This window comes from Enhydra lutris, unplaced genomic scaffold, assembly GCF_002288905.1.
Source record: "Enhydra lutris kenyoni isolate GAN:26980312 unplaced genomic scaffold, ASM228890v2 scaffoldscaffold13, whole genome shotgun sequence".
NCBI classification, from domain to species: Eukaryota; Metazoa; Chordata; class Mammalia; order Carnivora; family Mustelidae; genus Enhydra; species Enhydra lutris.
In genome coordinates this window covers 32,175,878-32,200,388 of record NW_019154097.1, presented here as the reverse complement: position 1 = coordinate 32,200,388, position 24,511 = coordinate 32,175,878, and the positions used below count along the sequence as shown (strand labels likewise).

Genomic DNA, 24,511 nt, shown 5'->3' with positions numbered 1-24,511 from the left:
CTGGGTGTGACGGTCTTCTTACCCTTCCCTGTCCATCCCTTCCCCCGGCTTGGGTATAAGTCCAAACACAGATCAGGCTGGCTGTTAGAAGTTACACAAATGACCACAGAAGAGATCAGGAGGTGAGCTTACTTTTGGTGTCCAGACCGCCGCGGTAGCCTGTCCAGCCCTTTAGGGTGATTTTGTCACCCAGAAGATTTAAAAATTTTTGAAAAGCGTCACTTCCAATTTCTGTAGGGAGAGGTAAAGTGGGAAGAAATACAGAATCAGCACATCTTCGTTTTCTAAACATGCACTGAAATCACTTGAACCCAGAGGCTCTAAAGATGTGGGCAGCAGACGAACAGAACAGAGAGGTCACACTTCCTTCCCAGAGACCACACAGGAGATGGCACAGTTCCCAGGATTCCAAGGAAAGGACAACCACGAATCAGACTGACCCACCGTCCCGCTGCCACACGGGGATCACCAGAGGTTAGTACTGCAGAAGGAAAACACTGGAACTGCTTCTTTTAATAATGAATAAGTATCTAACGTGAAAGGTTCTGAAGAAAAATGGAAAATGGCACCATTTTATCATTCTCCCAATCATAAAAATTGGAGACCTTCCTTTGCTACTGGAACTTTGACATAGAACCAAATTCTTCACATCCTGTGTCATTTTCCACTTAGACTCCCTCTTGGGTGCCAGTGCCCAGTACAAGTCTGGTGACCAATAAATATTTGTCAAAGGAGTGAAACTGGGCAACCCCTGCCTTATAAAGTTTACTTGGAAATTAACCCTAAAATCTCACGAAACAACTGGCTTTTTCTTTGTATTAAGGACTCCAACTCAACAGGTAAGTTCAGTCTGGATTGTCAAAACCGCAACAAGGCAGAACAGTGGCTCAAATTAGGGGACACTTACCATTGCTGAGCATGTCGTCGTCTGTGAGCTGCCCGTCTCTGGCAAAGAGAACCCCAAACTTGAAATTCACAGAGCCCTTACAAGGAGACAACAAAAGGTGTTGGATGTAAGCTTTATCATCAGAGCATACAGTTAGCTGATCGATATTAACAAGATCATTATTTCTGCAGGTTTTGAGAGCTTACGGTTGAAACTCTCTGTTTTGATGTGAGTTAATTCATCGGTAACTTCATTACTAATGGCTTCTGTAGGATGCTAGGTCCATTCTGGGGCAAACCTCCAGTCAGGGAGCCAGCAGGAGCTCACAGGCCTGGTGCCATGTTCTGATCAGTTAACACAGGAGAGCTCGGTGTAATTCAAAACCAAACACAACGATCTTAGGCTGCTATCTTGTGGGCTCTTGGGAACAGACATGGAAAATGGAGTCAATTTATTCTAAAAGCTTGTTTTCCCTAGTTCTTAAAGAAGTCACAAAACAGATATGTGGGGGAGGGGGACAGAAATCAAGAAACAGCTATTACAAATGTCCAGTCTACTACCTCGACTTTAAACATAAGATTAAAATCTGACCCCCTGGGGATAATAAATACCAAACGTAAGATGATAGGTTCTGTAGGAAGAGAGACAAAGGAGTCAGGTAGCCCAACGGTACTTTCAATATTTTTTTTCCTTAAACTGGATAACTGGTTTACAGATCTTCATAATATTATTCTCTCTCTCTCTCTCTCTCTCTCTCTCTTTTTTTTTTTTGTATATCTGAAGTATTTTATAATAAAATAATATCTGAGGCTGGAGAGAATCAACTTTTACAAGGCCATTTGATGCAGCACTAGATGGGGGAATTCTTGGTGGTCGCTTAAGGGGTAGGCTAGGAACAAAGGTGTTTGAAGCGTTGGCCATTGTGTCATAGGTTGGGCGGGGGGAATCAAGGCAGAACGCGGGGATTCAGGACAGCGGGGTCTGGGAGAATTAAGACTGAAAATCCTGGGGTCCAAGGCTGTGCTTCTCAGCATTTTTCTGTCCCCAACACAGCTGAGGGACAGACGCACATGCACCAGCGAGCGGTTTCCTCTCTAGAGTGCGGAAGAGGGAGGACAGGCCCAAGGGGAGTCCTCACCTGGACCCGCTCCACAGCTGTTCTTTCCAATCACGCAGGCCTCGCTCAAATGCCCATTTCCAGAGGGGTCTCCCCTGACTTCCCATAGAAAGTCATCCCCACCCCCCACTATGACTCTCTGCCACAGCACTTTTTAAATTTTCTTGGCACTATCCATACTCTGTAACTTTTTTTTTTTTTTTAAGATTTTAATTATTGATTCGAGAGTGTATGTGTGTGGGGGCTGGGGTGGTGGGAGGAAGGGCAGAGGGGGAGGGAAAGGGACAAGCAGATTCCCGCTGAGCCTGGAGCAGGTCGCTGGGCTTGATTCCAGGACCCTGAGTTCAAGACCTGAACTGAAGCCAAGAGTCAGATGCTTAACGGACTGTGCCACCCAGGTGCCCCATACTCTGTAGTTCCTTTATTAAATGTGCAATGTGTCTGTCTCTAGCACGAGAACATATATCCTGTGAAGGAGGGATCATATACCTCTTACTTCTCACTGGATCTCTGGTGCCCACCACACAGTGCTGGGTATACTGGAGAGGATTCGTAAATATTCACGGAATGATTGCATGCATGATACCCGAGAGAAGAAGCAGAACTGGTCAGATCCTACTTATTTTTCACAAGCTGCCGCCAAATGATCACCTCCTTCCTCACAGACTTGTTTTTGGCAATTTCTTAGAATTTTGTCAGGGGTCTCTATCCACTTGAGGATCCTAAACTTGCCAGCTTTTCCTTCTCTGTTCTGGAAATGATGACAGCAATCACTTGCCTCCAAGACTCCGGTGCATCCCTTAAATAGCACACAGTAGTGTGGGCTCTCACAGATGGTCCTCTTAGGATAACAGTGCAGAGCCCAAGGCCGTGGGTCTCAAACCTGACCGGGTGTCAGAATCACCTGGTAGCCTTCTTAAAATAGATTGCTAAGCTCCACTTCCAGAGTTTCCAATTCAGCAGTTCCGGGGTAGGGCCCAAGAATTTGTATTTCTTTTTCTTTCTATTTATTTGGTTTTTTAAAAGTAGGCTCCACCCCCAGCATGGAGCCCATCAAGGGGGTTAGAGAGTAGGACCTGAGATTAAGACCTGAGCCAAGATCAAGAGTTGGGACACTCAACCAACTGAGCCACCCAGGGAGCCCAAGAATTTGTACTTCTGACAAGTTCCCAGGTGAGGCTGATGCTGCTGGTTCAAGGACCCTGCGTGGAGAACCACTGGATTAGAGGAACAAATCAGCAGACTGTGAGGAGGCATGACATTGGGTCCAGCCAAGCTGAGTGCTAGGAAGCCAAGGGCAGAAGGACTGGGTCAATGGCCAGAGTCATGAACCAGGGTCTAGCAGCCTGTTTGAACCAGAAGGGGCCCCACGGCCCACTGAGTACACACTGTCATCTTACAGACAGGACACGTGAAGACCAGGGAAGGCTAGCCTGCCCGTGCCTGGCACTAAGTGGACAGTGGAATGGGAGCCATAAGTTAGGTCTCTGGACTTCTGACCCAGTGCTCTTCCCAAGCCTGCAGCCTGGTCTTCTCAGCACGGTATTGGTTTGAGGGAAGTGGAGAGCTACACCCAGAAATGGGGCCCATTGCCACCTGATCATGGGGGCCAAGCATTCAAGAATTTTTATGGCTCTGCCACTGGCACCCTGCGACCAGGACCCTGGCTGAGGACTCCTCCTGCTTCAGGTGGAGACTCCACAAACACCATTGTTGCAAGGCCTTGTTAGGGACCTGAAATCACCTACAGGGTCTCCAGCTAATTTTGTTTCTAGGGCTTTCCAAGTTTCGTCATTGGTGAACTTGGAATATTCGCCTATCTCCAGAAATCAAGGTGTTATGGAATGCAGTAGATTTTGTATTTTTGGCAGAGATAGTCTTTGGGAGGGAATAGTTTGGTTTGGGGCTACCTGACCACCACAGAGCCGATCTGAACAAACAACTGAACCTAACAGCATTAGCACCTCAAGAGGTGGGCTGCTTCTTCCAGCACTAGATCTTGGGGGTTGGGAGGGAGCTTTCAAGATCCCAAGCCCAGATCTGGGCCTGTGGAAGGAGGTGACTGGTAGGGGGGGATCCATGCAAACTGGTTTTCTCAGGACTTAATACCCTGCCCAGACACTCATCATAGAGATAAGGTCATTTTGTAATTCCTGCTTGGGTGGGACTTTTGATTTTTAAGTTCTAAATGGTCTGAGACAAAAAACAAACCAAAGTGCAGTCATATCCTTGGGAATTAATAGGAAGCTAGGAATTACATTTCTTTGGAAGAAAGTGAAGTATGTGGGGACACTAAGTTCCAGTAATTCCAGAGGGACTGAGAAATGATGGCCTGATTCAAAAGTGGACACCCCAGGTTCCTCGTTACTCTTTTTCCGGCAATGCCTTGGTATTTTTCTTATTCACATGTTCCTGCGCTTCTCTCACTGGTGTGACCTGGGGCACAATGCTCTCTGCTGTGGGGCCTCTCTCTGTAGTGGGCACCCAGAACGTGGGTTTCAGGACACTGACCACACTTTACCAAAACGCCACCCCTTCAGGGACATCACTGGTGCTGCTTATTAATTTTGTTTCTCTGCTCATCTTTGCAGCTGGTAGTTTATTAGTATAATTGGGTGGGATGAGGATGAATGCTCTGAGCTGAGAAGCCAGCAGAAGAGCCTTGGCCACATCCTCAGGGAAACGCTGAGAGATGACCACTGCTCACACCTCCTTGAACGCACTATAACAAGGGCTCTTTTTAAAAAAAAAATTTATTTAATTTTAGAGAGAGAGAAAGTGAGCAGAATTGGGAGTGGGAAGCAGAGGGAGAGAGAATCTCAAGCAGGTTCTGCATTCAGCGTGGAGCGTGATGCAGAGCTCGATCCCAGGACCCTGAGACCATGACCTGAGCTGAAACAGAGTTGGGACACTTAACCGACTGAGCCACCCAGGTGCCCCAGAGTGTTTCTGTATTTTTCAAATGTTTGCCAGAAATGTGTCTTACTTTCATTTTTTGCCTTCTACAAATCATACATGGAGTTCATGAATACTGTCATCACAAGTGTGATTCATATGTGGATAATATATGGATAAAAGTGGGGACGTCTCTGTTTGTTGGCGCTTGGTGGCAGCCCACCCTACACCCCCACTGCCTTGCACAAAGTAACCCCTGCCAACAACCTGGGGCACATTATTTTGGCTCCTCTGCATGTCTATCGATGCGTTCAGGAATCAGCTGTGATGTCACTGCCTCAGACAAACCTACTCTGTTCCATATCAAAAACCTACTCCTTCCCCTGTATCGCCTACTTTGGTTTTTTTTCCTCACAGCTCTTGGGGCCATCACGTTACTGTGTTCACATCTGCTCAGTTGTGTCATTGGTCTTACCCCACTGGACTGGAAGGTCCATGAAGGGACCTTGTCTCACTCGTCAGTGTATTCCCAATGGCGCGAACAGCACATGGGGCACACATGGTAGGAGCTTGGGAAATATTTGTTGAATCAATGAAAGAATGAGCAAATGACTGAATATACCTACACGTTTGTTTATAAAAACAACTGGGGATATACTGTGGGTACTGCCCTGGGAATTGCTACCTGCCCACTGCCCCCGTAACTATTGCTGTGGGAAACTTTCTGTGCCAGTAAATAAAGGTTCACCTCATTCTTTACAATGGCATCATTATTTTTCATACTTTACTCAATCAATACATAATCCACTTATTCAACCACCGAATACTGACTGGATCTAGGGATACCGCCAGGAGGAAACTGAATAAGCCCCCCCCAACCCCGCTCTCATGCTACTCATATTCTTGGGGTAGCGGGCACCAGATACACAGCTAGCTAATGAAAACACGTGTCAAAAAGAAACACAAAACGGTGTGCAGGGCAGAGCGGGAGAGGCGGGGTGTGCTACCCTAGACAGAGTGGTCAAGGACAGCCTCTCCAAGCAGAGACCCTGATATCAAGGAAAAGGTACGACCCTGAGGAGGTCTGGGGAGGGACATCCTTAGGGCGTGGGAACAGGGGGCTCTTCCCGAGCAGGTGAAGGAATGAGCACGTCAACGTGGTTCGTGGTTCGTGTGGAGAAGACAGGAGAGGCAGCACAGTGGTGTCCTACAGGCCCCCGGGGGGGCCCCAGTCAGGACTCGGGGCTCTACTTGGAGTGCGTTGGGAAGCCATGACAGCCTGCACCATAGGGGTGACCTGACTTGACATCTGAAAGGACCCTTGGGCTGTTACATGAGAAACAGAACAGAGTGGAAGCAGAAAGCTGGAGATTGTGTGGTGCAGGCCAGAGACGATGGGGCGGCGTCAAGGGATAAGAGCAGTCGTGGTGGAAACCTCGAGAAACATCTGAATTAGGAGTATATTTTGAAGAAGTCATCACAGGATGTGCTGAAGGATTAGGTGTGAGAGAAAGAGAGGTGTTAAGGATTTTTCCAAGTTTGGCCGGAGCAACTGGACGGATGGTACGACTAGGTACCGGAGAGGCATGATACGCAAAAACTGTAATTTACTCAATTGCCTTTGATAGCATTTTAAAAAAATTATTTCCCTATGTTTGTTATGTCCTCAGAAAACCCAATAGTGGAGCAACAAGGGATGGAGACGTGTAAATAAATATGGCGTCCATAAATCGGATGTGCTAATAAAGCACAAATGCCCTCTCGATTTGACTTCATGAAAATGAAAACCCCGTTACTTGCCCTGATCGTGAGGCTAAACTCTGATTATTTCCAAGCAGATTTAAGTAGCTTGTTTTTATATCTTTATAGCTGGCTGCATAGGAGGTCCTGAAATATACCTTGAGAAAACATGTCGACAAAGTCTTTCAGTGACAGTAAGCTCAGTGAGCAAATCCATGTAGAGGTTTGACTGAAAGAAAAGGTCACGGTCGGGGTGAAGGGAGAAGCACATTTACAAACACAGAGGCAGAAGGTAGCAGGAATGTAAAATTTCTCATAAAATTTCTTACCTCTTGTTCTTCAAGGACCAGCAAGTCCTGTCAAACCAAATTTTGAAAGTTACGTCCATGCTTAACAGTGACGATTTTATTTTGACTTTCTGTGAAAGCCAAGCTCCCGTGGATACCGTTCCCCACCCCCACCCCCCAGAGGTGCGTAAAATATTCCAGTTTAGTTGTACGGATTTTTGTCAACTACCTGGTCATCTGGGAGAGTCACGTTAGAGCACAACTCTTGGAAAAACAAAGACGAACTATAGCAACCAGAAGAAACCCACAGACACCCAGATTTCCCAATCTATTTAAAGCTAGCTTCTCACAGGTTGCTTCTGGAAAGATTTTGGCCAGGAAAAATCTAACTATGGTATAGCAGCCAGAAGCAGACGAATGACATTTTTAAATAGCACCAGCCATCTTCCTGCTTGGTGGAAAGATGCCTTCTTTATAATGTGGTTTATTTTCTGTTTACTTTTTGGATCTGAGACCTTTTCCCTTCCTCTTCTCCCCAGCACCTGCGGCTCAGAGCTTCCTCGGGCACGGCGACAGAAAGCTGGCGGCAGCAGTGAAAACACCACCATGGAGGGGCACACACACATGCACGCTCACACACCCGGGATGGCGGGAAAGCGCGTGGGCAGCCCCTCGTGAAGGGAAAGAGAGTCAAAACACAGATGTCGGGAAAGTGGAAGGTGTCTTTTGTTTGGTGAGAAACAGGCAGAGTTATGATATAAAGAGGCAGAAGGTTGCCATATCCTGTTTCTTGTCCTCTTTGACTTCGTGGAAGAGGGAAAGCAGAGAGGCCCACACTCAGGAGGCAGAAAGAAGCATCCCACAGGGGCTCCGCGGGGTTTCGGGCCCCTGTCTGGGGGACCCGCCAAGACTCCAAGAAGGGAAGGATTAAAAATACGAGAGCCTGTACAGATGAAGTAAAAAAGGCACATGGAGAGAGGCATATTTATAATTCTAAGTCGTTTTAAAATTCAGCATCAAGAATTAGTTTTTAAGCATCGCACGGTTTCATGTTGCGTGCAGTTTAACCGAACGCACCTATGTTGGCCTCCATTCCTTCTGGGGTTGAGTCAGGACACAAATACTATTTTAAACATTACATGAAAACAGAAGATACGGGGATTCACAACACTCTGTATTTGGGGGGTAAGCCGAAAAGCGCTAACTTTATTTTAAAAGCTAACTATTTTAAAGGTATGCAAGCAAAGGCTGCTCACGCTCCCACCTATCTTCCTCGTACCCTCTGGGTTATTTCCTCGAAAAGCAGACTTAAGCACGATGCTCCTCCACTTCAAGACTCCAGAGCTCCCTGCTGTCTCCTGGACGGAATTCCCACCTGCCTCTCCGGCCTCTTCCTGATCACCTGGCCTTGGCCTCCCCGAAGCTTAGCTCTGATACACGGCTGGCGCTAGGTGATGGCGGCGCGTCTAAGTTTCAAGGGGGGAATTTCAAAGCTCTATCAATTGAAACAAGACAAATTTTGGCTGACGTTTTTCTGATGGCCTTTTACCTAGATTAAGACTCTAAACTTTTTCCTCCCAAGGCAGATTGCTTTTCCCTAGCAGTAGGGCTTGAGAAAACAGGATGGATTCTGGATACCTTCTATTCCCTATGGTATCCTGCACAGTGTTCTATGTGAGTCTGAACTCAATAAATAGTTTGTGCTTTAGTATTTAAAAAAAGAAAAACCCTCACCCTCCACACAATTCTACATCACTCCATAAAAAGACTGGCTTTTAAGCTAATAAGGTCTTTCTGAACATACACCGTTTTGGCTCCTGGATCAAGGACCACAGAGTTCTGTGGTTCTCAGATGCAGCTGCGCCTCAGAATCACCCACGAAACTCCTGAAAAATGCATATCTCCCCCCCCCTTGACAATTCAGAATCTCAACTGTAAGGTTCTTTATGATGATTGTTTTCAAAGCCCCACAGGTGGTTCTGATTAGGCTTAGATCCAAGGCTGAGAAATCACCAATGCTCTGTCCATTCCCATCTAACACTGTGATCCGATGTCTACCATTAGGAGACACAGAATTCTGTTACCTTTTGGATCTCAGGATGAAAAATTTCTCTGGGGCCTTTCTCAAATTTGTCCAGGTTCATGGCACTGAAATAGAAAGGACAGAATGAGCCACAGGGTGGTGGAAACTTAACTCGGAGAGAGTCTCCGTGCTTCAGAGAAATGAAATAATATCTCCTAGAAAAATCACAGCTGGATTCCCTGCAGGGCTGGGCATTCAGGAGATCAGTGATCACATAGGGTGCTTAATGAATGAATACATGAGAGTAACCAAACACCACACATACTTTACTTATATAACTGGCCCTTGATGACATTCGTCTAATAGGAGAGGAAGGGATGATCAGGAGCAGGTTTCAGGCAGCCTGACTAGCCTCCAAGATTCTTACTTTTATTTATCGAGAAAGTGGTTCATTGATATTTACGTAGCAATTAATGATCAAATGAAACGTAAGTAACGCTACCTGGTATTTCTTTCTTCCTTTGGCAATTCCTCTGCCACTTAGGGCAAAAGGCCCTCCTTAACAAGATGGTCCTTTCACGTTAGAACGTCAACCTCCTTGAGCCTGAGTTCTTCTAGAGGTAAAATAAGGAGTTGAAACGCACGCTCCCTAAGGCGCCTTTCATCTAGCAGTCCTGAATTTGTAAGGTAAACATAATAATAGCTAATACTTACAGAGAACTTACAGAGTACTTATAATATTATAATGTCGGGCAGCCTGCTCAATGCTTTCCATGGATGACCTCATTTAGTCGCCGTGAGGCAGTGCTCTTTTACCCCGTTAAACTGTTTATTTAAAAAACTTTATTCCCATTTTAAAGGTGAGGACACTGAACTAGAATAACAAAGTTGGGAAGCAGTAGAGCAGAGATTTGAACCCAGACTTACCTGACTCCATAGTATCCATATTTTCATCTCCTTTTATGTTTTCAAGTTTAAGATTCTAACAAATAAAGATAAAATTTTTTCTATTGGCAGCAACTGCAGAACTTTTGATCTTCTGCATCTTTAAAAATATGTTTGCAGGGGCGCCTGGGTGGCTCAGATGGTTGGGCAACTGCCTTCGGCTCAGGTCATGATGCTGGAGTCTCGGGATCCAGTCCCGCATCCAGCTCCCTGCTCAGCAGGGAGTCTGCTTCCCCCACTGACCTCTCCCCTCTCATGCTCTCGCTCTCAAATAAATAAAATCTTTAAAAAAAAAATGTTTTCTGGCTGAAACATGCTCTGCTCCATGAGTGGGGGACTGAGAAGCACAGGTCCTACTCACAAAACTAAATTGAAATCCTAACGAAATGAAATGTCTTCAAATATAAAGAAGAAAGGAACTGGAGAAACTTCTTTTTAGGAAAAAGAAAAACCACAGAAATCTTAAGCCAGTATAATTCTAAGTATTCCTCTCAAAGCCAGTTAGGATTTACAGCTCCTTAGAAGCTGCAAGATTTTTCTGTGCTCAATAAAGACGTTAACCGCTTCACGGAGGCTTTCATAGCTCCAGTTTCGGACTGCCCAGGAGAAAAATCAGACGGCTGAGAGCAGAAAGGAGAAGGTCTGCAATTTGGAGACCACATCAAGCTTGAAGAGGAGATCTAAAAATTTTTTCTTCCAACTCTCTGTGCCCCTTTCATCAGCCAGATGCAGCCCCTGGCAGATGGAGTCACGATTGTCACTTGAAGAGATGTTCCGGCAAGTGTGTATTACAGCGGGGACACAGAAAACACCATCCCTTCCCCCAACACCTAGTTGCAGACGAATAGAGTAAGGCACCAGGGCCCTGGGATAAGCGTTCCTGCTCCCACGATGTGGGCCTTGGTGGCTAATGGCCCAAACGCAGGGATGCTAGGGGCCTGGGTTCAAATCCCAGCTCTGTAGTATACCAGCTGTGAGATCTTTGTCAAATCCCTTCACTTCTCTGAGGCTCTGATTCCTCCTTGGTGGAGGGCACGTAATAATGGGTCTACTTTGCGGAGCTGGTTTAAGATTTTACTAAGAGAATGACCACAGGGCATTTAGCACGGTGCCCAACAAACAGAAGCTGCTGTCACTATGAAGCCACCTCTCAGCTGGACCGGACGCAGCAACAGGTGCGCTTGAATGGCGGCATTCCCTGGGGAGGGGGGGCAGGTCTGCCAGCCAGCACGGGAGAGCCAGGAGGGGGACGGAAAGGTGGGGGCAGGAGAGGCAGCTGAGCACAGAGCAGCTAGACTCTCCATTCATTTAACTCTCTTTGCAAAGAATAAGCACATTCTTCTCTAAGACACACTTGCTGACGTATACATTTCTATTTCAAAGCAGGAAAATGAGAGGAAAAATATTTCTTGATTTTCTTTAGGAAACCAAAGTATCTGCCGGCATGCAAGAAGAAAGGAGCAGGCCACGTCGGCAGCTGGGAGATGCGTGAGAGCGGAGCTGGCTGTGTGATCTTCCTCTCTCTGTGCTTCCCCCTCCGCCTTTCCAGAGCAGGGTGACAGCACTGCCCGGTCCTGCAGAGCTGCTGGGAAGACGGCAGGGGGGCACTGCGTGTCCGAGGCTTAGCAAAACGCCTGGGATGCAGTCAGGGCTCCAGAAAGTAGAAAAGTGACATCAGAATGATCGCAGGAGAAAAATACTAATAAGGCTCCTGGTGTTGGGTCCCTCTTCTTGAGTACTCACCTTAAGATGGACTTCACAGAGAGAGTTTTTGTGGGACTGTACGGAAGGCATATTTTCTGGGTACCCTGGAAAGTCAAAACACCGGATCAGTGAGAAGTTTGGTGACTTCCATCTCTGAAAGAGCTTTCACTGGCCATGAATCTATACATGAAGATACACATTCTATGGTGGGAGAATCTTGCTTAGGCTCAACAGCATCTTTCCCTATCCCCCAAAACCAACATTATGGATTTAAGCATTACTCCTCAATATACAGACTTGTATACTGGGGGCCCTTGGGGTCCGAGGTGTGGTGAGCAGATAAGCCATCTGGCTGAGATGAGAAGGGCTTTGGTCTCTGAGCCAAGAGTCAGATCAGCCTCAAAGACAACAAGAAGAAAGCAGTCTTTGCAAGTTCAACGGGACCTACATGTGGTATCTCCAAGCCGAAGGCTTTCTGAACTAGAACTCACTTGAATCTTTCAGAGAGGTTTTCATAACATGTACTTTTATATTTTTCTGTGTTTACTATATATTTTTTCTTTTTTTAAGTAGTCTCCGTAACTAACCAGGGGCTTGAGCTCACAACTCTGAGATCAAGGGTCACATGCTCTACAGACTGAGCCAGCCAGGTGCCCCTCTGTGTTTACTATTTAAACTCTGTTTCTTCCTCTCGAAATGAGCACTCACTGTGACTAACTCATGGAAAGCACTCAATGGATATTTGCTGTGTGAAAGGGAAAGAATGAAAGGTTGCCCAAACGGTTCAGGCCCACACCCAAACACCCAGCAGAGATGAGTGCTACTTTCTTTATAATCTCTAAAAAAAATACAATACAGATTTGTCGTCCACAAAGAATTTACACTGCACATTTAGCAAAAGGGATTACGATGTAGTACACATTTAAAACTTTCTAGCTTTGACTAATAATAAAATTGGCCGCACAAACAGCTAGAGAAAGACGCAGGGCATTTCTTACAGGAAATGGGCAAGGAAGGATATAGGATTTTCCTCGTATTTTCGAGATACACCTGTCAACTCATCTGTCCAAGCCCCGAACACTGGTGTTGGAGTAGAGTTCTTCAACTTTGTCAAGTCCGTGATCTGTGATCTTTTGGCAAATTAAACATTCACACCCATGCCCCTGGAGAACTGGTAACCTCACCCCCACTCCAGGCTGGGGAGCAGTACCAGGGTACCCAGCAAACCATCAGAAGTCCCTCTAGACAGAGCCCTTCTCATGGGTTCTCTATTAGCCAATGTAGTTTATGGTACAGAGACTTCAGGAGATTTCCAATACAGAGGAATATTATGATGGGAATAGCCATTTTCAAGTTCCACATAAACCACCCATTGAAACCCGAGTTATTTCGGTGGCCTTGCTCCTTTTTTTTTTTAATTATTTATTTATTTGACAGAGAGAGATCACAAGTAGGCAGAGAGGAAGGCAGAGAGAGAGGGGGAAGCAGGCTCCCCGCTGAGCAGAGAGCCTGATGCGGGGCTGGATCCCAGGACCCTGAGATCATAACCTGAGCTGAAGGCAAAGGCTTAACTCACTGAGCCACCCAGGCGCCCCTGGCCTTGCTCTTTTTATTGGCCCTGGCCTACCTTCCACTGTGCTCAGCTGTATGGGATGCCAACCCTTCTAGAAGAGGGTCTTGAATCTGACCTTCCCACTCAGCCCCTACCTTGGCTACTTTGTCTTCTCACCAAGCACAATAAATGCGGTTTTAAGAGAAGCCAAGGGCAGCCCGAGAGGGGAACGAATGGAGCAGGAGAGGACCCAGCCCCTGCCTGGCTGATGGTGACATCTTTATGAGCTGCCTACACCGATGTGAGACCCCAGGCTCAGGGGACCATGATTTGTACTTTTCTTCACAAGCTGGCAAAGCTCTTCCTCCCCATCTTCTTCCTTTCGTAGCTTTGCAGAGTTGCTCTCCAACAAAAAACAAATTTCAGTTCTGTTTTCCAGTGGGATAAACAGAGGCCTCCTCAGAGTCGAGCACGAGTACCTACCAGGCAACACCAGGTGAGCATTACAGGGATATGGAAGTACATGTGGGACATCACCCCCTTAACATGGCGGGTGTGTGTGTCTGTGCACGCGCAGGTGTGTGCGCATACGCACAGGTGAGCCGGTGTCTGTAAGGCTCCTGCAGTGATTATCCCTGAGCAGCTTGGACTTTGAGCCTCTTCTTTTTACTAGCTTCCTTGTCTGGGTGGAATTTACAGGAAGGATGAGGGTTTTTTTTTTTTTTTAAGTCTTTTCTTTGTGTTTAGAAGAAACACAGCACAGAGAGACAAGACTGTTTAAATCAGGGTTCACACATTTAGCTATTTGTCTGTTTTAGAATGAACTGTAAGCTCACGCCGGAGGCACATGGCTTCTTTGCATTTCCTGCAGCCTCCGGCACTAGTTTTGGACCCAAAGGGGCTTCACAATGGACCCCTCCTGCCAAGCTCTGCTTTGATTTTTCAGTCCCTCCCACCCCTTCAATACCACCACTTGTCGCTGGTGGCAGATGCTTGGCCTGCCCTGCTTTGAGATGCATGGTCTGGGTCCAAAGCTCTGGAGAAGGCCCCGCACTTCTTGGTAGAGGAGGACAGACTCATTAGGCCAGCCCTGGTGCCTTCACGGGGGACCGGCGGTCCAACTCGCTCCTTACTGACTTCTCCAAGGGCCAGCAAGAGGAGTTCCAGAGCTCCTCATTTGTCTTGTCTTCCTTGTTCCTTCTTTCTGGAATGTTCCCTGCCTGTCCCCTGCCATATATATATATATATATATTTTTTTTTTTTTTTAAGATTTTATTTATTATTTGAAAGAGAGATAGTAAGCGAGAGAGAAAGCACAAATGGGAAGGGCAGAGGCAGAGGGAGAAGCAGACTCCCCACTGAGCAGGGAGCCCAACATGGGGCTCCATCCCAGGACCCCACGATTACCACCTGAGCCGAAGGGAGACACTTAACCGACTGAGCCACCCAGGTGCCCTCCCTCAATCTTTATGTGGCTAGTTCCCCTTCTTCCTGCAGGTCTCTTTAAATGTCACCTCCTCAAAAACCTTTCCCTGTGCTATCTGATCTGAAGTCAGTCTCCCATATCATTCTGCCTCTGTTTCCTTCAGAATATTCATCACAATTTATCAGGTAACAGAGACAACATCTTCAGATAGTAAAAAAGCAAAACTCCCCCCTGTATCTGCCCCAGCCTCCCTCCTCCAGTACCTAGCAGCCTCCCCAGGTGAGGAGGTAGAGTGGCTGTCTCTGCCCGGAGGAAGAAGGCAGGACATTGAGAAAATCCATTCCAGAAAGGTGGCGGAAGTATGAAACTGCCCTTTCTTGTTTTGGTGGAAGGAAGGAAGAAAGAAGGGAGGAAAGCTAAGGGGCTAGATGCGGGGCCCTTAATTCTGCCCTTCAGAGGGCAGGCCTCGAAGAGGGTGAGGGACGCTGCCCATATGTCAAGATAGGACCTGGAGACACCTAAGAACATCTGGACTAGGGGGTCGCTTCCTAGGCATAGCCCTTCTGCAGGAATCTTGAAGTCCAGGTAGAACCTGTTTGAACCTGATGAGCGGTGGTTAACTCGGCAGCCTCAGGCATAGACAGTCAGCAAGATTAGACATGTGAGCGACATGTGAGCCTAAAGCAAGGTTTCTGCTCCTCCCTACCTACCCAGGGCCTTGCAGGGGATGCGGGTGAGGACGGAACTGAGAGGCTAAGTGACTAGTGGATACCTGGGATTGGGTCACAGAGGTCATGGCGTGCAGTGATTTCACCGCAAGGGGCAAATGGCTGTGACCGTGGATTTCAGTGGCGGTACTTTCCAGTGACCCAAAAAGGCCAGAGGCGACCAGTTACCTCTCGATGGTTGCCAGTTCAGAGACCAGATTGACAACAGAACCCAGAAAGAACCCAGAGGGCCCCACATGGACTCAAGGCCCTCTTGTCCTGCCACCATGAGATCCCATAAGCCCTCTCCTGGTGCACCCAAACAGCAACTTCGAGAGGAGCAGGGGAGGGGAAAGAAATCGGAAAGACTGTCCAAAAGGGGCAGGGTCATCCAAAGAGAATATTTCAGCCAGACAGACTGGAATAGCGTAATTAGCAAACATTAAATAAATAAGTTAAAACAAAAACAAGTGGCGGCTGGGTGGCTCAGTGGGCTAAAGCCTCTGCCTTTGGCTCAGGCCATGATCTCGGGGTCCTGGGATCGAGCCCCGCATCGGGCTCTCTGCTCAGGGGGAGCATGCTTCCCTCCTCTCTCTGCCTGCCTCTCGGCCTACTTGTGATCTGTCAAATAAATAAATAAAATCTTAAAAAAAAAAAAACCAGGCTAGAGGGCATGGGTGGCTCAGTCAGTTAAACATCTGCCTTCAGCTCAGGTCATGATCCCAGGGTCCTGGGATCAAGTCCCATGTTGTCGGGCTCCCTGTTCAGTGGGGAGTCCACTTCTCCCTCTGCCTCTGTTCATCTCCCCTCCCTGCTCTTTCTCTCTCTCTCTCTCTCTCAAATAAATAAATAAAATCTTTAAAAATCTAATCAGACCAGAAAACAGTCTTCCTGGTGCAGAAGATAAGAGGCTTCGGACAAGGGCACAATCACTTCTCATTAGGTGAATAATGGGAAAAGACTGTCATGGGGGAACTTGAGAACAACGGGCACGTAGCCCTGCAACACCAGCGTGTCACCTCTCCTCCAGGACAGCCCCGACAAGGGCAAGACTGACACCCCCCACTTCAGTGACACGGGGAGAGAGCCAAGAACCAAAACCCCTCTCCAGGAAATCATTCACAAGTAAAAGTGAACTGGGGTTTACATTAGGTTTTTACCTTAAACCTGCTTAAAAGGAGAAAAATTTCTGCAACATAACATGGACATTTATATAAACGGAGGCAGCAGAGGACACCGGTCAGGCGGGACTTTGGTGTCATTCATTAATTCCTTCAGTAAATACTTCCTGAGCTACTTCTATGTGCCACGAAGCAGGCTGGGTGAGAACAAAGCAGATATGTCTCCTACCTTCATGGAGCTCACGGTCTAGGGAGAGAGACAGCATGAGTCAAAGAGCTACACGCAGAATTAATTATGTGCAGCGTTCACAGCTCGGTGTGCAGTCCAGAGTTCTGCCTGGCCTGCCAATTTCGGGCATGTGGCCTCAGCCACATCATTTAATCTCCCTAACTTGCAATAATACCTCTTGAGATAAGGCATTGGGAAAGCTTAGTATATAATATGTGGCATATAGTAACTGCTCAATAAATGTTAGATTTTCCTGTTAGCACAGTCACTAGTTTTAATCATCACAAAAAGTTTCTAACCACAGTCTATTCTGTAATGGTTCCTAGAAATTCTTTCTGGGCTTTCTGAAGTTGCTGTATCTGTATGCGTGCATGCAAATGTGTTTATATACGTGTGTGTGTGTGTGTGTGTGTGTGTGTGTGTGTGTATGTATGTATAAAAATTACAATTTTTTTCAAAGTGTGTGTGTAAAAAAATTAGTTTTTTTGAGTGTGTGTATATACAAAAATTACTGTTTCTTTAAGTTCCTGTATTCGTTCTTTCCCAAAAAGATAGACATAGCAATTTTTGAAATACTATGTTGCTGAGAGAAAAATTCACATACAATAATTAGGTAATGGCTTTCTTTCTTTCTTTCTTTCTTTTTTAAGATTTTATTTATTTATTTGAGAGGGAGAGAGACCGTGTGCAACTGGGGGCTGGGGCAGAGAGACAAGCAGACTCCCCACTGAGCAGGGAGCCCCGAGATCATGACCTGAGCTGAAGTCAGATGCCCAACCAGTGAAGCCACCCAGCACTCCTCGGTAATGACTTTCAACAAACATGTCTATAAAGTGAGACCACCACATAAGAGGAATAAGGTTTTCTGAGTGTGATTTATTTTATTGCTTCTTAATTATCCATTGTACTCACTGATTCACAAGTAAAATGTTCCATCCTTCAGGTGTCTAAGCAGTTTAAGATTTGGGGATTTAGGACACCATGTAAATGTGGATTTTTAAACAAGACCTCACTTAATACAGTCCTCGGCCCCCTGTGAGCCACAGCCAAGAGTTTTCCCCAGTTTACAAAGAAGAAAATGGAGAGCATCAGCAAATTTTCGCAAATTGAAACGAATGAATTTGCTACTGATGTCATTTGACACTGGTTTGCTTAATTCCAAACCCTCTGTTCTTTCCAGTGTCCTTAATGCCTATTAATGCCTCTCAGAGAAGCGAAGGAAAAAAAAAAAAGCCCAAGGGAAGAAAATAATAAGAAAAGATATCAACTCGAAGAATTACTGAAGAAATCAGAAAAGAGAAGGGAAAGCCGTGATAGTGAACATAAGAGAATCTTCCTGAGCTACCTAGAGGCCTGAATTCCTGAGTTGAAGGGACTTGCCTTTATTCAGGTCACTGTCCCCAGGAGCCACCACGGATGGGGTACTTGTCTTGTTAAGACTTGAGCCATCTTTCTACCTCAGGAAATTGATGAAGGGGGCTAAGCCTCAAAGAAATTCTAGAAGCACAGCGGATTCAGTGCTGGACTGAACGACCCAGGGAAACAGGAGCAGGCTGTGGGATGTATCCCAGTAACAACATTATATTCCTCCAGTACATTTTGTTTCTTTTAGTTGAAGCTGAGCCGGCTGGTCAGTTTCAGTGTTAGTAACAGCCAAGGTTAAGGTTAATACTCTGTACAATACACTTCGTCGTCCACCCACGAGACAGAGGGAATGGACATGTCCAGGTAGTGGCTCGTATGAGGCAAGTTGTGGCTACACTCAGAGCTTGAAGGCCCCATCTCTGAATCATATAATCCTGAATATCCAAACTCAAAGAACCTCATAGAAAAAGACTCCCCTGAACCACTGTGACAAAGACATTCATCAAACTCGGGGTGGTGGTGATACTCAGGTGTAAGCCAGGTACTTACTGTTTTCCTCCAAAGAATCGCTCGGTATTGAGGGACACGCTGATTGTTTTGGTCAGAGAGGGTCACGGACAGGAAGAAGGGGCTCTTCTCAGCATCATTTCCAATATAATTCTGATGGACTGGAAAAGAGACAGGTTTAGAACAGTGAAGACCCACTGGTTCCTCCAGGCCCTGATGGGAGCAGACAATTTTTCCTTCCCACATAAGCGTGGAACAAGAATCCCAAGCCCCGCTCCGGAAAGAACCTGATCACATTGACATTCTCCTTGACAGCGACTGGTTCAGAAAAGGACACGTGACCAATTCTGGCCAACGAGACAGGAGGAGAAATGGGTCAGGCAGTTTCTGGAAAGGCTTCCTTATTCTTGAAGATGGCCTGCTCCTTCCTCTGGACATGGGCGGTATCTAGAAGTGATGCCTGGAAGTGCTGCAACCACCTTGTGACCCTGAGGAGGGCCAGCCTTGATGACAGCACCGAGCCCCTGAGTTCACCAATTCCAGAGCCTACCTTACCTCTGAGTTTCTCGGTATCTGAACTGACGGCACCAGTTTTCTCCAAAGTCACCGCTGCTCTGGGCACTATGCTTTCAACCATTTAGGAGGGTGACGACTTTCCCACTGATTTCTATCTTTATAAAGAAATATGCCTTGTCCAGTAAGTGAACTTCTTAGAATAAAACAGTATCAGATTTTTAAAAAGACATCGTTTGGGTCTGATCACTCTCATGATATAGTCCCCGCATCACATCTTCTAGAAACAGAGGCATTAGCCTGACAAGCAATTTATCTACCTCCTCTCGAATCCTGAAACAGTGATCATTCTTCCCTTCCCAGTCTCTCCTATTGTTAGCCACACTCCCGTTTTCCGCCTTCCCACATATGTTCACCCGAGCCCTTCACTTAAAATGTACGCCGCTGTTAATGACCGAGCTGTCGCTTTGTGCCAGGCATGGGGCTTGGCTCTTTCTCCAGCGTATCTCACTGAAACTCCTGTTCAAGCCTACTCGGTATGTAATAGTAACACCTCCATTTTACAGATAAAGAAATTAAGTCTCAGAGAAGCGGAGAGCGACCAGCGTAAGATTCTGTGGTTAAGAATGGCAGAACAGGATTCAGATCCATTTTAGAGTCTCCATGAAGGTTGGGAGAATGACTGCCTTTGCCAGGGTTATTGCCTGGCACATGGTAGGTGATAAACGCCCATTACCAGAGCCCACGGGACAATGCCTCTCTAGTTCTATGGTGGTCCTGGAGCTCAGGGGTCCTTTTTTTTCCCCTCATTGTCTTGAACTAAGTGTTCAAAACTCACTATAGACAGGGCACTTGCCTTGTTAGGTCTAAAGATGTTTTCCACCCTGCAATTTCTTCTTAGGTCTCCAAAAACTATTTAGACAATCGGAGCTCCCTTTAACTCGCAAGGGACAAAAATAACTAACCAAAAAACCCATATCTATCTCCATCTCTATATCTACATGTAGCTTCTATATATAACTATATATCTATAGTTTCATATATGAATATATATGAAAAATCCTAGGACTGACACTGAATTGAATCTTTCCATTGACAAAGCTATTAAGCTGATATTAATGTCCCTAAACTGGTTAGTTTCACACTTTTAGGGGCACCAGAAAAAAATTACACCAACACTTAATTTGCATCTTGAATATCCTTTCCTCCCAACCACCGTAATGGCATAGTTACCTTGTCCTAAAAAATACTTGAAATACCATCTGGTGTGGTATTCTGGGTTCTCTAAGTGCACGTCTGTTCTTCGCCACGTCCCAGGCAGAGCCGTTGCATTCTGTAATCGAACAAAGTCGTTCCATTAAGAGGCTTATTCAGAAAGTAAACAAGAAGCAGGCGGTGAACCTGGGGCCTAAGAACCAGAGAAGTCATTGTCAAAAGCGTACGAACAGGGCTGTGAGCACATGTTCCCGCGGCCACATCACAGCAGCATTTGGAAGGTCCTCTGGGTAGAGGAGAAAGAACCGAGGGAACCAGCAGACTCCACTATTTCCAACTTGAGTGTAAACTTGAGCTTTCTCTCCTTTCTGGCCCAAAGCTTCCAAATATTTGATTTGGCGCCCCCTAGAGGCACGCCCTTCCATTTGGTACCCCTGTGACAGGTCCATTTCACCTGGAATAGTATCTCTGCGGCCTCTCGAGTTCATATTTTTGTTGTAGAATTGTAAAAATGTGTCATGAGGTCACACAGTTAATGGGGGAAATTATGGGTAAACATAATGAATGATGTGAATCTTCTCTCCAAAGATAGTCACCATGACATGATTTGGTATGGCTTCCTCTCCTTCTTTTCTTACATGGACAGACATTCGCATTTTTCTTACCAAAATGCAATCATACTGAACCTCCTTTGGCCTCTACTTTGCGCCGTGTGTATACAGCAGACGACTGGAATGTACTTTTCTGATTCTAATATGCTTCTGGTGATTTCCCAGACGTTTGTGGTCACTTTATCGTGTCGAAGGGGGTTTCCTTCCATTCCAAGCTTACGTAGAGGCCATTCTCAGGAATCAATACCAAATTGCACTGACAGTTTTTTTTGGCAACTCTTAAGAGAATAGGTTAAATGGCGGAAAAGTCAGACTAATGTAATGAATTATACTACTGGCTCTTCCGATGCTGAATGTTTCTGAAATTTCTGGAATACATCCGACTAAGTCATGGTGTGTAGTATTCTTTCAATACACTGCTGGAGTTTTAAAAAATATGAATTATGTAACATATTTGTTAGTGAGATGGAGCTTGTAGGTTTCTTTTCTGTACAAAGTGCTGTCATGCTTCCAGAATTATATAACTTAAAAAGTGAATTAGGATGCTTTCTGTCTTTTTCATGGTCCGGAAATACTGACATCATTGAGAGAGCTTTAAGGGTACTTTATATGCATTAGCTCCATAGCATCTCCACCAACTTTGTGACACAGATTTTATTTTATCCCCTACTTTCAGATGAAGAAAGTGTGGCTCGGACACTTCAGCGACGCTGCCTAAGGTCGCTGAGCTCCTAAGCAGTGGAGCTCGAACTAAGTCAGGGCCAATCTTGGAGGGTTGTTTTTTTTCCTTTTTTAAAAATTTAATTTAAATAAAAATACAATTTAAAAAACTATTCAAGGAGTAAAAAAGGTAGGTAACATTTCTTAGTATTGTGCTTTTATGGAATTTTCTTGAGTTTTAAAAAATCAGCTACTGAGTCTATGTACATATATGTACATTTTTTTTTTAAAGATTTTATTTATTTGACAGGCAGAGAGGCAGGCAGAGAGAGAGAGGAAGGGAAGCAGGCTCCCCGCTGAGCAGAGAGCCCGAAGCCGGGGCTCGATCCCAGGACTCTAAGACCATGACCCAAGCTGAAGGCAGAGGCTTAACCCACTGAGCCACCCAGGTGCCCTCATGTACATATTTTTTAATTTGGAAATAATTTTGAGCTTACATAAAAGTTGTGGGAATGGGACTGCACAGAGCATCTGTATACCCTTTAACAGATTTACCTACTGCGAATATTTTATCCCATTTATTCCTTTGCTCACACACACACACACACACACACACACATAATTTTTTCTGAACCGTTTAAGACTAAGATGCACAAATAACAACACTTTATCTCTAAGTGCCTCAGTGTGTATTTCCCAAGAATAGATCTTCTTACATAACCACAATATAGCTTTACCAACTTATACGAATTTAACACGATAGGGTACCTCTAATCTACCATCTGCATACCAATCTTGTGAATTGACTTTAAAACGTCATTTAAAGTATTTTCCCTTTTGAGCGCAGGATGATGGGGTTGTCGGGTCTCTAAATTCCCTTCTTCCGCAACATTCCACAGACTCTGCCTTTTACAACACTGACGTTTTTAAAGAATACGGCACACACCTCCCCTCTTCTTTTTTAAAATCTAGCATGACTCCTGGGTTTGTCTGATGTTGCCCCACGATGAGGGGCAGGGCACGCGTGCCTGGTCAGAAGGCTACACAAGGGGGGGCTTGTCCTTCCCAGCTTACTGTACTTCAAGATATCTATCTGCTCCTCACTGGGGACGTTAATGTTGATCCCCTGTTCAAGATGTTGCCTCTCAGTTTTGACCTTTTGGTGTGACTCAAGAAGAGCACATAATAATTGGATTTTGCTTCCGGTAGAGTTTCTGGATGATTCATTGTCAATGGTATTCACTTTATAATCACAAACCACTGGCAATGCCCATCCACAGTCCACTACGCCACGGGGCTGCGTGTAGCTGTGGCATGACCTCGGGGCCCACCAGCCAGCCTCAGGCATCAGCTGACCAGACACAGGGGGTGTCCGGCTCAGGCACCTGGCCTTTACCAGCAGATGTCACTGTGGTTGGTGCGATTGTCCCAAGGCCTGAGATCCTAGACACCATCAGCAGAGCCTGGAGAGGAGACTCTAAAGGAACCAGGAACTTGGGCCTCTGGAGCTTCCCAGACTTGATGGCACAGCACCAGGTCTTGGCTCTGTGCTTCTAGATTTGTTAAAATATTACCCTGGGACGATTTCAGATTCTTCAGGATCTGTGGGCGTGGCCCAAGAATCTGTAGTTTCACAAGCATCCCAGGTGACTAGGAAGAACACTAAACTTTGAGAAGCAATGCTCTATGCCAGCTGTTCTTTTTTTCTTTTCTTTTTTTTTTTTTTTTAAAGATTTTATTATTTGGGCGCCTGGGTGGCTCAGTGGGTTAAAGCCTCTGCCTTTGGCTCAGGTCATGATCCCAGGGTTCTGGGATTGAGCCCCGCATCAGGCTCTCTGCTCAGTGGGGAGCCTGCTTCCCCCCTCCCTCTGCCTGCCTCTCTGCCTACTTGTGATCTCTGTCAAATAAATAGATAAAATCTTTAAAAAAAAAAAGATTTTATTTATTTGACAGAGAGAGAGAGACACAGCAAGAGAGAGAACACAAGCAGGGGGAATGGGAGTAGGAGAAGCAGGCTTCCCGCTCAGCAGGGAGCCTGATGTGGGGCTTGATCCCAGGACCCTGTGATCAGGACCAGAGCCAAAGGCAGACGATTAATGACTGAGCCACCCAGGCACCTCTATGCCAGGGGTTCTAAAAGAAGGCAGGGAGGGCATGAATGTGGGTAAAGAAAAAAAAAAAAACAAAACTTGATTTCCCTAACTTCTAACAAAAATGTAGTGTTTCTTGGGTCACCTCTTGTCTCAGTCAGTAGAGCATGAGACTCCTGATCTCAGGGTTCTAAGTTTGAGCCCTATGCTGATTGCAGAGATGACTTAAAAATAAAATCTCGGGGCGGGCGGGGGGGCGCCTGGGTGGCTCAGTGGGTTAATGCCTCTGCCTTCAGCTTGGGTCATGATCTCAGGGTCCTGGGATCGAGCCCCGCATCGGGCTCTCTGCTCAGTGGGGAGCCTGCTTCCTCCTCTCTCTCTGCCTGCCTCTCTGCCTACTTGGATCTCTGTCTGTCAAATAAATAAATAAAATCTTTAAAAAAAAAAATCTCGGGGCGTCTGAGTGATTCAGTTGTTAAGCGTCTGCCTTCGGCTCAGGTCATGATCCCAGATTCCTGGGATCGAGCCCCACACTGGGCTTCCTGTTCCGGGGGAGCCTGCTTCTCCCTCTCCCTCTCCCACTCCCCCTGCTTGTGTTCCCTCTCTCGCTGTGTCTCTGTCAAATAAATAAATAAAATCTTAAAAAATAAATAAATAAAATCTTTAAAAAAATGTTTCTTTCAACCACAAATGTCGGTCAAAACAACAACAGCAACAAAACAGAACTACAGTAAAACAAACAGCCCTGATAACCATGTCACACACACGTACACATGTGCACGCACACACGCACACACACACACACACGCATGCACACATGCACAAATCACAGATATTTTCAGAACTCACTGTAGTGGCTGCAGATATCTTGAACACTGTTTACAATCTTCCTGGTTCAAAACTGTAATAGTTGTAAGT

The 24,511-nt window shown here is 46.0% G+C and overlaps 1 protein-coding gene across 2 annotated transcripts in view; it reads right to left on the bottom strand.

The window, feature by feature from the left end:
• The window catches only part of LOC111146148 (GTPase activating Rap/RanGAP domain like 3), a 129,274-nt gene that overhangs the window by 47,401 nt on the left and 57,362 nt on the right, over positions 1–24,511 (bottom strand). For both annotated transcript variants that reach the window (XM_022501568.1, XM_022501569.1), the window contains 7 exons: positions 20,251–20,350; positions 18,547–18,665; positions 11,637–11,701; positions 9,010–9,073; positions 6,968–6,994; positions 908–983; positions 133–231 (listed from right to left, as the gene is read on the bottom strand). In XM_022501568.1, coding sequence (XP_022357276.1) covers positions 133–231; positions 908–983; positions 6,968–6,994; positions 9,010–9,073; positions 11,637–11,701; positions 18,547–18,665; positions 20,251–20,350 — 550 coding nt within the window. The remainder of the gene's footprint in view (positions 1–132; positions 232–907; positions 984–6,967; positions 6,995–9,009; positions 9,074–11,636; positions 11,702–18,546; positions 18,666–20,250; positions 20,351–24,511) is intronic.